We start from the raw sequence: 12922 nt of genomic DNA on the forward strand, positions 1-12922 counted from the left end.
TAGGGATGTCACGATACCAGAAATCTAGTAGTCGATACAAATATCAGTGAATTTCCACGATTCTCGTTATTCTTCTATTAAAAACATTTGAACATTACAAAAAACAGAGGCATGTAGCCTTTAAGTAATAAATAAAAAGAATTGACCCGTTTTGTCCATTTTGGCGTATCAGCGGCATGTTATCAATCGATAGTCAAATGACAGACGCTACATACTGACCGTGAATGCATCTGGTCCGTCAGCTCAGAGTAGCAAGAGCAGGAGAAAGAGGATTTATTGTTGAAGTGAAAAGCAAACGCACCTATTTGGCAATATTTCACGTTTAATCTCAACGCTATAAGGGAACCATAACGTTAATGAGGTAATTGCTGCAAGGTGGATGGAGCTGTCACAGCCGGTGTGCACGGAGCAGCGGTGCCAGGTAGACCCCCGCAGCGGAGCCCCGCAGCAAAAGCTCTACCGGAGAGGCCAGACACACCGCCACCCGACGGTAAAGATCAGAGTCAGCGCTCTGCACATGTTGACCTTCATCTTTTCTTGTAAAATATCCGGTGTAATCGGTGACACCGGTGTTGTCACAAGTTTATTAGGAAAATTTTCCTCACCGTCACATCACTACCAACGACCATTACAGGCATCGTACGGTACCTTCAGTACTGTAGAAATAGAGTATCGTCACTTTTTTAGAATTTTGGCATCGACTTGGTACCGACGTACTGGTTCTCGTGACATCCCTAGTATTGATTCGCGTACATAAACACTAATTTCAAATTTTTAGTGATGGTCAGCACAAAATAAACTGTTACGTAATTCACATAATTGTGAACCGCGGAGTATAAATAGCAGCAAACGCCGCTACAGGAGGAGCGGATGGGTGGGTCAAAAAACACTGAACTTTCGCACAGGAAACCGGTGCTTGTGTCACGTGTGAAACCACAAGTGGATCTTTTCCTAAATCTAACTGAGTAGTTTGTTGCCTAAGCCTAACCAAGTCAATCTTTTCCAAACCTAACTAAGTAGTTTGTCGCCTAAGCCTAACCAAGTCGATCTTTTCCTTAGCTTAACTAAGTAGTTTTGTTGTATAATCAAATAGATTAAATTTTGTGACTATTTCACCAACTGCCGTGAGACTGTGTTGACTGTATATACTGGAATACACTCTCTCTAATCTCACCATGCATACTGTATAACTGCAGCAGGTTTCTGCACGGGACTCTGGTTACAGCAGATTCATGCAGCAGCTTAAACAACTCGTTCCAAATTAAAAGTTTCACAAACAGGATCCAGACACACTTTGATTTTAATCTCCACCTTGTGTTACTTTTAGCAGCTTCGCGTTCTCTTTGTGTGGTAAATGAAGCTTGACAATATTTAGTCCATTACAGTCTCCATCTTTAGAAAGTCCATTAATCTGAGTTATGAATGTTCTCTCATCATCTGTCATTGATCATGCATTGTGGCAAACAACGTTTACGGCTACAGAAACAAGCAGTAAAAACATCAAACCAACCAAACACAGCAGGACCTAAACATTCAGTTAGAGAGAAGCTTGATCTGATCAAACTGGGCATTAATCAAGTCTCATGCATGATCAAACTGTTCAACAGGAACCTCAGAAAAAAAGCATCTGTGACCTTTATTGAAATGCCAAAGAGACATAATAAAGATCAGACCAGAATCACAGCAGGATAATCAATTTCATCCCCCCCACCCCCCTATTTTTTACAATAGGTTATATGAATGTGTGTGAGGATGCATGCAGAGCCAGAGGGACAGAAAAACATTCACAAGAACCCAGAGGGCGATTCTGACAGCGAATGAAGTCACTGCTACTTCATTAACTGGAGACACTTGAGTTTAAAGATGCCATGAATCTCTTGTTGATGAACAACAACAACAACAACAATAACTTTTCAGTCTGAAACACACAGCAAACCACGATGATGCACGTTCACTCAGCACTGACAACACAAAACAGGCAAAATGTCCAAACAGACCTGACTTTGATAGAAAAATAGGTCAGAAAAAGGCAACACTTTATGATAACCATCATTTATAAATGGTAAATTGATAGTTAATTAAACACAGTTGATAGTTATTTTACTGTTAAAGGTCCCATATTGTAAAAAGTGAGATTGTCATGTCTTTTATATTATAAAGCAGTGCTTTATAAATACTGTTAAACTATCAAAACGCTCAATATACGGAGAAATACACACAGCCCTTATTCAGAAATTGTGTTTGAAACAAGCCGTTAGGATTTCTGTCCATTTGTGATGTCACAAATATACAATATTTAGACCATTACACGGTTTTAAACGTAAACACTTTAAATGTGTCCCAGTTTATTTCCTGTTGCAGTGAATGTAAATAACATCAGCTGACAGGAAGTAAACATGGACCCAAGCTGTTGCTTAGCAACGCAATTCCATTGCAATTCAGTTGAAACGGAGCGTTTTAGACAGAGGGTAAACACAGGTATATTCAGGCAGACAGTATGAGGAAAATAAAGTTTATTTTTTTTAACATTACAGCATGTAAACATGTTCTAGAAGAAACACAAAATACAAGTATGAACCTGAAAATGAGCATAATATGGGACCTTTAACAAACAACTACATAATAATTAATAATGTTTACTAATTATTAGTAATGCTATAATTCATGTTATTTTAACAGTTTATAGTTGCACACATTAAACCATTTTATATACTATATATATATATATAGTATCTGTTGCTGATTAAGATATTATTTGTAAACCGTAAAGATATTGTTTGTCAACAGTCTATAATGTCAACCGACATTATTTGGATGGCTATTATAAAGTTGCAACTGATGATTGTAATATCTTGTTAAATGGTTAATAAATACTTTGTAAAGCATCTATAAACATTTAGATAGATAGTTATTAGATTGTCCAAGGTTAATAACTCGTCCATCTATCTATGTAATGTTTAAGATGTTTCACCGACGATTTCTTGAAGGTTTATAAATCACTTGGTAATCACTAACAAATAATTCATATAGTATAAAAATGTTATAATGTGTGCAACAATAAACTGTTAATAAATACTAATGAGATCAGAATGTAATTGTTATTATCAGCTATAATTATTTCATATGACACAAACTACTGATAAAATAACTCATTCGTAAACATTATCAATCATCATTTCCTTGTTTGTTAACTGTAAAATAACTATTAACTAAGTGTCTATAATTTACCATTTATACATAATGGTTATTATAATGTGTTACCCGCCTTGCTGTGACTGACTGATGGTGTCTAAATTGTCCATAAACTCCACCCATCTGGTGCTCCCTGCAGGTTCAATTCCACAAAGCACTAAAAGGTGTTAACGTATCGTAACTGATCAATAATGACACATGAACCCTGACGTGTCAGTCTGGAACTTCCTCTCCACCTCTTTCCGACATCAGACAACGTTTCTAACCTCCAGAAACGGACAATCCGTCATTCGCAGACACTTTACTCTTCAGTGATTGCAGAGATGTGAAAGTTAGCCGGGTTTGAACTTCTCTGTCAGCTCTCTTTTTTCAATTTTTACACAATCTCTTTTCACATGAACAACACTATGAACGTCTCCTCATTCTCTATAGTCAGGTTTCCAGTTTCATATAAGCGCATTGAAAATGTACTAGGGATGCACCGATACCGATACCAGTATCGGGTATCGGGTATTGGGTCCGATGCTGTGCTCATGTATTCGTACTCGTACTCGCAAAACGGCTCAGATACAACGGCTCCGATACCTCTTTAAGGCAGCATGGCGTTAACCTCTCGTCACCGTCTTTCGGGTCCTATCGCACTCGCTCACGCTCCACCTCCCCTACGGTGCAGGCGAGACGGGCCGGTGGGGGTTGAGGTGGGATCCCGGCCGTATTGGTACTCGGTATCGGCGAGTACCCAAATGTAAGTACTTGTAATTGTACTCGGTCTGAAAAAAAGTGTCATCGGTGCATCCCTAAAATGTGCATAAAAACATGTGGATGGAGGTGGATGGAAATGCACCTCATGTCAGCTGCCTTTTCACTCTGCAACACAGGGAAAACAAAAAAGTTCTTTTTGACCCTTAGCAGGCATTCAGACTGAACAAGGCCTTGCATTAAATCAAAGCTTCGTTAGAGGAGAAAGTCCAGTTTGAGTAACAGATCCATTAAGTTGAGTAGCCAAAATGCTGCATAAAGGTTTATAATACTCTTATATAATAAGTCTGGAAAGCAACTATTTAATCATCAATTACTGTCTGATATTTTGCAGTATAGCTGGACAGACAATCTCACTTTTAAAGGTGATTTGTCTTTCTTTTTAACATCAATAAACCATTAATTTGACATCTTTAGTGTATCACCATAAATCAATAAGACTCTGCTTTTAGCAGGCTTTTATTCTGAAATGTCACCTGCAATTGACCTTATATTTCCTGATACGGATGGAAATATTATAGACTGTATATAAGAAATGGATGTAGTCACCGTGACGTCACCTATTGGTTGGTGGACTGCCGTTTTGAAGCCTTGAGTTGGGCATTTTGGCCGCCACCATCTTGGTTTTGGCTGTTTTTTTTAAACCAGAAGTGACACGAGCGGGTGGAACTAAGCACAACCGGACTTCAGGCGGCCAAAAAGGTTATAATTAACTTTCATGAACTGAAAACACACTGTGAAAGCCCCCTGCGGGCTATTAGAAAGAATGCAATTTTAAAGCATTTTCACATTGGCTTCACTTCTCAGACCCGGAGGTAGCCAACACTGGATCAGTTTACGGCATGAAACAGGAAGAGGAGAGGAGCTGATGGGAGACGCGGTCTTAATTCGTAGAATGGAAGCAACCATGGCTTCATTTGCTTATTGTAATTTTACCCAGTTGTCTATTATTGGACAATGATGTACTGATGATTAAAAAAGGCTACAGGCAGCACTTCATCCCAACAGGGAGCACTATGACACTCACAGAACCAAACCATGCCTTAAAAGGACCAAACAACACAAGATGCACTGCAGCAGGAGAAGATACTAACTTGGGAGCAGCGGGGGACAAAATCTTGTTTGACCGACAGCGAAGAGACAGAGGAAAGAGAAGATGAAGTCATTAGAAACACATTCACAGTTTGTTTTGTGAGTTATAACAGCAGGGCAACTGTCAGAGAGGGAGAAAATAAAGGTCAGAGATCTGAGATGAACCCAATATCCTCACACAACCCTCGAAGCTGCATGGCTGTCAGATCTGTGAGTGAAGAGAGATTCTTAATTAAGACACACTGAGGAGAAACATCTTTCAGAGAGTCCACTTGGGGTGCAGACTTTAAAGGGTAGCTACGCCCATTTGCAAAATTCATTCATGTTATTCCTATGGTCTAAGACGGTCCAAAAAATATAAGTAAAGTTGAACAACTCTCGCCCAAATCCAAAAACTGGAGTGCTAAATCTCACACTTATAGGCCCAATAGGGGTGAAAAATAATAAATTTATGTTGTGTGTGTGTATACATATATCTATATATATACATTTTCTAGACTAGACAAGGGTATATTTGATCCAAAATACAATCTATTTACTTTATGTTGTTGACGTCTGTATGACAATAAAGTAGAATAATTTAAATGTCAGTTTGAGCAGTTTATAGTAAATGTTTGTACCGGTAGTTGCACGGAACTGACATTGGATTGTGTTCCATGACGAACACAAAACGGCGTTGCACGTCGTCAGTAAGGGCGGCTGATTAAGTCGGCATCGATGCAGCTCGCTGTTGGAGGGTTTATAACCCACTTCCACTCCCCAGTGATTGGTTTGGAATTGCACTTAATATGGCGGACCCTCCACGCAAACGCGCAAACGGAGTGGAAGTGGGTAGGGAGAGGTTGTAGGGGGTGGATTGGGATTGGGCCATAGTGTGTCATAAGGTATAAAGTGTGAAACCGCTCCATAGACAATGAAAAGGGAGAGATGTTCTAAATGACACTGAGAGCAGCCAGGGGAATGATTATTTGGGAACATTTTATGTTTCACTACTCACAACACTAAAACAGAATAAAGTTCATTTGGGTGTAAAAAAAGAAAGAAAAACATTCTGTGGTTCTCCCATTCATGTTCACAAATGTCGACTGAACTTTCCTCGGCCATGGAAATAACATATTAGAATTCTTAATATAGGTGGTGTTCCCCTTTAAGTAACAATAATTAAAAAGAAAAAAAAACATCCAGTCTTCTCACTACACAATTTATAAGCCATAATATTTATCTCTGAAGACATCCGTTTTTAATTTCGGTGTATACGTTTACTGATGTGATGACGTTTATATTGTATAAAATGTTAATACCAAAATTCTTTGAAATGGGTTACAGGGTCAGAAATTTGGATTCATCAAAAACAGTGTGAGAATGTGAAGTCTTCAGTCCCGTCTAGTAGTGCATCTTATCCCGTCACAGACTTGACGTGATGGCGATGAACATTTGAAGACATTTGGGTTCCACCATGGACAAAAAGAATGAGGCTAATGTGATCGCTGAGGTTTTCATCTCCATATCCTGCATCAATACGTTGTCTGCTCTGTTCTATTAATACAAAATACTTCTGTGCAAATAAAAGTATTGACTTTTTACTATAGGCTGTGAGCTTTTGTTAACGTCACATTTCCATATTGATTAAGGGTGGTGCTTTGTGCACTCTGTTGTAGTTGTTTTCACAGAGAAATGTGATAAAAAGGACCTAGTTTAAGGTAAGACAGCCCGGTCTCACTGCTGCTTGTATTTGCATTTCAACTGTGGTGTGAAAGATACTCAGTGCAGTTATAACGTATAAATAGGCCAATTGTACTTCAAAGGGATAGTTTGGCATTTTGGGAAATGTGTTTAATCGCTATTCCTTTCTCATGTCCAGGAACCCTGTGTGTGTGTTTTTGTGTTGAGGAAGATACTGACTGTCTAGTAGTGCAGTGTTAATGTTCAGAGGTAAAACAAGGGCAGCCACACAGTGTGTGTGTGTGTGTGTGTGTGTGTGTGTGTGTGTGTCCAGAAGGTTCCCTGACCTTTAACAGCAGCCAGAGGAACCAACAGGTGTTTGGCCTCTTCAATGACACAGTAACCGAATCACACGGAGGAAACACCACAAGCATGCTGGGTAACGGTGTGTGTGTGTGTGTGTGTGTGTGTTTGGCTATGATTATGAATAGTTATCGTAACAGTCACACACTTCCCATCACAGCTCTACAGTGTAGAAACAATTACAAGTAAAAGTACCAAAAGTATTAGCATCAAAAATATACTTAAAGTACCAAAAGTAAAAGTAATCATTATGCAGAATGGCTCATTTCAGAATAATATACAGTATATTACATTATTGAATCATAATTATTGACGCATTAATGTGTTCATCACATTAGTGTTGCAGCTGGTAAAGGTGGAGCTCATTTTTAATAACGTTATATACTGCTGGGTAGTTTAATCCATAATATTACATCAGCATTTATTAGTTTATTATATTTTGTAGTAATAATCTGAATCTGCAAAGTTATCAAATAAATGTAGTGGAGTAAAAAGTACAAATGTCCATCTGAAATGTAGTGAAGTAGAAGTAGAAAGTAGCAAAAGTACCTCTACCTTAAGTTATCACTGAAACATCTGAACTACATGTGTTATTTTAAACCATATACTGTATAGAAGAAGTGGACGTAGTCACAGTGACGTCACCCATCGGTTTGTGAACTGCCGTTCTGAAGCTTCGAGTTCGGCATTTTGGCCGTCGCCATCTTGGTTTTTTGCAACCAGAAGTGACACAAGAGGGTGGAGCTAAGTACAACCGAATGTTGAATAAGGCGATATCAGGTGACAAAAAAGGTTATAATTAACTTTCATTAACTGAAAACACACTGTAAAAGGGTCAAAGTTCTAAGACGACAACTTCCAGACTGGACAACGCTGTATTAGCGACCTGTCAATCACAAGGTAGCCACGCCCTAAAGCATCCCCTGCTTTATGGTCTATCTGACTCTAAATGGGACCATAATTTACTAAATGAACATCATGCTGTATTGAAGAAGACTTGAAACTAGTGATTGAGACCATAAACTCATGTTTACAATGTTTACTGAGGTAATAAATCAAATGAGAGGTTGGCTCATTTTCTCATAGACTTCTATACAATCAGACTTCTTTTTGCAACCAGAGGAGTCGCCCCCTGCTGGCTGTTAGAAAGAATGCAAGTTTAAGGCACTTCAGCGTTGGCTTCACTTCTCAGACCCGGAGGTAGCCCACTGTTTTAAATGCTGCTGTGACCCACTTCTTCTTCATGTTTCACAGCATACATTGAGGATTTATATATATATATATAATCTGTTACCATTTATTAGTTCTACTCAGATGCAGCCCATGTTTTGTTTTTGACAGATTAAGACACTGAATGTTCTGATCAGCCAACTTTTCTCCTTCTTTTTGGGGTTAAAGGTCAGCAGAGCAGAGCGGAGGTTTAGAGGAGTCAGTTATTAATCTTTCATCAGAGTGAGATATTTCTCAGGTGTGACGTGCTGGTCAACATGGCAGGTTAATGCTGCTAAAAGATAGCAGGGATCTCAGAGATGGAGCTGCTGCACAGGTTCATAAAAAGCCCAAAAAAAAAAGTTTGTCTGAGAAACTTAAACAATAAAGCATCAGCTGTGATTAAAATATATACAAACACCTACATTTTACAGGCCGGAGTGATTTGTTGAATTTGGAAAGGTGGGCGTGTAAACAAACTAACTGTCATTATTTAGCAGAGTGCTGGGTTTGTTAGCATCTGTTCTCCCTTTGCCATGAGAAAGGCAAATGAGTGAAGATATTTCAGGGGACACATTGACATCATGTTGACACAACTTGAGTAGAGAGTAGTAATGTGTTCAAACATCTGCATCCATAACAAGCAGAGCTAGGTTAGACTAGCTTAGCCTAAAGACTGGAATCAGAAGGAAACAGTGAGCCTCAGTCAAGTTAAAAGTTAAAAAATACACTTACCAACACCTCTAAGGCTTTTCACACATGAAAGTCGACGTACCGTTGTCATCACCTACGTCTCGTCGTCACCTACGTACCGTTGTCATCACCTACGTCTCGTTGTCACCTACGTACCGTTGGCACCTACGTACCCTTGTCATCACCTACATCCCGTTGTCATCACCTACGTATTGTCCTCATCACCTACGTCCCGTTGTCACCACCTAAGTCCCGTCATCACCACCTACATCCCGTCATCATCACCTAGTCATCATCACCTATGTCCCGTCGTCACCACCTACGTCCCGTCATCATCACCTACGTCCGGTCGTCATCACCTACGTCCCGTCATCATCACCTACGTCCCGTCGTAACCACCGACGTCCCGATCATCACCATCTACTTCCCGATCATCATCACCTACATCTCGTCGTCACCATCTACGTCCCGTCGTCATCACCTACGTCCCGTTGTCACCACCTACGTCCCGTCGTCACCACCTACGTCCCGTCGTCATCACCTACGTCCCGTCATCTTCGCCTACGTCCCGTCATCATCATCTACGTCCCGTCATCATCATCTACGTCCCGATCATCATCACCTATGTCCTCTCCTGTTGTCATCACCTACATCTCGTCGTCACCACCTATTTCCCATCATCGTCACCTATGTCCATTTGACTATACTTGACATTGATTGGTTTGTTGACGGTCTCTCTCATCCTTTCGGAAAATAATTTGAGTATTTTTCCGTCTGACTCTTCATAATTTCTCCTGCTCTCTCTGTGCTACCATGGCCCATCTTGTGGTTGTTTAGCTCCTCCTGACCAGGTTTATGTTTTATTCCCTCTTTCTTTCAGCAGCTCTGCCTCTGAGAAACAAACTACTGCCATGTTTCCTCCTCTTCGTCTCTACGTACCCGGCAGGCCGACCCGCCTGAACGGCTGCCATCTCCCTCAGAGTCCCCTCTGAGTATAGGCCGATTGGTGAATTATACTGCTTCCTCTGAGCGGGGCTGCCCGCCGCCGCCCTCCTTCCGGGAGAGTCTGCCTCTACAGGCCCGGAGGAGACGCTGCAGGCCGACAGGCGGCCGTTGACCTGCACTGACTGAGGCTTCAGATGGAGCAGGATGTGGGAGGAGACGGGGCGGGGAGGGACGGGGCAGAGAATGTTGGGCAACAACTATCAATATCTGTTCAATATGTTTTATAGACAAATTATACTTTAAATGTTGTAAAAAATGTGTTATTATAGGAACCTGAAAGTAAACTGTCAACATTTCTGCATCTTTTTCATCAATTCTTTTTTTTAATCACCATTACAATTACAAAATCAAGTAATTAAAAAATGTGATTATTAGTATCTCAATCCATGACACTGTCTTACATTATATGTAAAATATTTGCTCCACATTGTAATATTTAAAAATGTGGGTTTTTTACATTTTATTTTTGTAATTGTAGTCTTATTATAATATGCATTATTATTATAAGCTCTTACTGCTTTCCACTCTCATCAGTTGATACATAAAGCTGGAAAATGTGTACAAAACATGTTTTCATGGATTAAAGACATTAATCATTTTAATGATTAACCAAATGTCTTCGGGTTCATCCAGTGGCTTTTGAGAGGTTTGCAGTAGAACAGACATGGGAGTGTTGGCTTATGGTGAATCTGCCTTACTGCATTTGAGACAACATGGATGAAGTTCATGTTTTTCTTCCTGCGGCCACCAAGAGGCGACAACTCATTATGTTAAACCAGTGTGACTGAAACTGAGAGGATGGAGGCTGCAGGGAGTCCACAGTGTGTGTGTGCGTGTGTGTGTGTGTGTGTGTGTGTGTGTGTGTGTGTGTGTGGGGGGGGGGGGGGGTCCTTATACATGCAGCATTGTGTTTGTCTACTTGTATTTCTTTTGGCAGAGCAGAACGTGTGCTCAGTCTGAACCGTCCACATTTTGATGCTTACAGAGAGAAAAATAAATCTCTAAATGTGCTGACAATACTCCATAATTAGCTGGCTTAGAAACAAAACACAGATTTACATCAAAAGTTAAGCTGTTTAGAGACACTGAGGAGGAAAATATAAACAACAAAATATGAAAGTATGGGATATGAAAATATAACATTTGAACTACTGACTGACTGGATTTCCACATCAGTTTGATTCATACATACAGTTATGCTTCTGAGTGAAAGTAAATCTATTTATGCTATAAGATGGTCATTAATACCAGATAGCAGCTGATCAGTTTCACCACAGTGTCCAGGGTGGTTTTGGGGACAACAGGCATCCACTGTGAAAGCTGTGTGCAGCAGCAGAAATGCATTATGGGTAAAGTTAACCTGTTGGTGAGGGATCATGGGAAAAGGGATGTCGATTCTCGGTGTTTGCATCGGAACGGGACGCTTCGCCCTGCAGGAAGAAAAAAAAAACACAGAGGTGATGATGTGTGACGTCTGACAGACTTCTGATTAACTTTCCTTTACCATGCTTTGTGGCTGTGACTTTTCTGCTGTGTCATCACCATTCATTTCGATACAACCAATGTGTTTATGATTGAATTGTGAGAGCACAACATTGTTTACAAAGTTATTCATAGATCTAGGCTCTTCATTTTGCTCTCAAAGTGCACCAGATTGATGCATATAACTTTAAATTGAACAAAATATTCTTCCCGGGGAGCATGTCCCTGGACCCTCCTAGAAGGTGTGGACATCAACAGGCACAAACAAAACAACAGTCTGTGATGGTGTTGACATTTTGCTGCAGTTCAAAGAAAATTAGGGCTGTCAATCGATTCAAATATTTAATCACAATTCAAAATGTACCTTAAAGGAGATTTGTCAAGTATTTAATACTCTTATCAACATGGGAGTGGGCAAATATGCTGCTTTATGCAAATGTATGTATATATTTATTATTGTAAATCAATTAACAACACAAAACAATGACAGATATTGTCCAGAAACCCTCACAGGTACTGCATTTAGCATAAAACAATATGCTCAAATCATAACATGGTAAACTGCAGCCCAACAAGCAACAACAGCTGTCAGTGTGTCAGTGTGCTGACCTTGACTATGACTTGCCCCAAACTGCATGTGATTATCATAAAGTGGGCATGTCTGTAAAGGGGAGACTCGTGGGTACCCATAGAACCCATTTACATTCACTGATCTGGAGATCAGAGGTCAAGGGACCCCTTTGAAAAAGAACATGCCAGTTTTTCCTTGCTAAAAATTAAGTTTTTAAAGTTTAGAGCGTTATTTAGCCTCTAGCCTTACTATGGTTGGTACCAGTGGCTTCCTTATGTTTTCTAATTTCATATGATACCGGTATCTTCACTCTAGCTTTAAAACTGAGTCACTACAACCTAAAAATGACAAGTTGCGTTAAAGAAATTAGTGGCGTTAAAACGAATATTGCGTTAACTCGTTATTATCGCATTAACTTTGACAGCCCTAATAAATATACAAACCAGTTTGAAAGTTTATTAAGAAATCATACTGTTGTTAACGACATAATAAGTCTTACTTTGTCATATAGCAAGAACTGTATTATAAATATTAAACAAAATCAATGAGTGCATCCTCCCAAAACTAGTTCTCAACTTTCATAACCAAAGTTTAAAATTTTACAGCTATAAAATAATCAATTCCAGTTTGCAATTAAAGATGAGGAAAAACAAAGGTCATCTTTGTTTGCTTGTTTTTTTTCCCCTCAGATTGCTTGAGCCCAACCATCTCCCGAGTACAAAGTGCACAGTGATTGAAATGCATTAAGAGATTAGTTTGTAGGCATTTCATTTTATCCTTCAGTATGTGGGTCACTGTGATGGAAACATTCTGTTTACTGATCAACAGAAGGACGCTGAGAGAGAACAAACAGTGAAACTGTGTCAGCATCCCTTCTTCACCTGTAGAACGAAG

General features: G+C 39.7%; 1 protein-coding gene across 2 annotated transcripts in view; it reads right to left on the reverse strand.

Moving 5' to 3' along the window:
* Nucleotides 1-12922, reverse strand: part of LOC119496206 (LIM domain-binding protein 3-like) — a 47173-nt gene that overhangs the window by 27426 nt on the left and 6825 nt on the right. The window contains exons 2-3 of one of the 2 annotated variants that reach the window (XM_037783335.1): nt 11336-11405; nt 5046-5068 (exon numbers count right to left, since the gene is read on the reverse strand). In XM_037783335.1, coding sequence (XP_037639263.1) covers nt 5046-5068; nt 11336-11386 — 74 coding nt within the window. In that variant the 5' untranslated portion in view covers nt 11387-11405. Of the gene's footprint in view, nt 1-5045; nt 5069-9909; nt 10104-11335; nt 11406-12922 lie in introns of both variants that reach the window. The other variant, XM_037783336.1, reaches the window with a different exon arrangement.

The sequence above is a fragment of the Sebastes umbrosus genome, chromosome 10 (assembly GCF_015220745.1).
Source record: "Sebastes umbrosus isolate fSebUmb1 chromosome 10, fSebUmb1.pri, whole genome shotgun sequence".
NCBI classification, from domain to species: Eukaryota; Metazoa; Chordata; class Actinopteri; order Perciformes; family Sebastidae; genus Sebastes; species Sebastes umbrosus.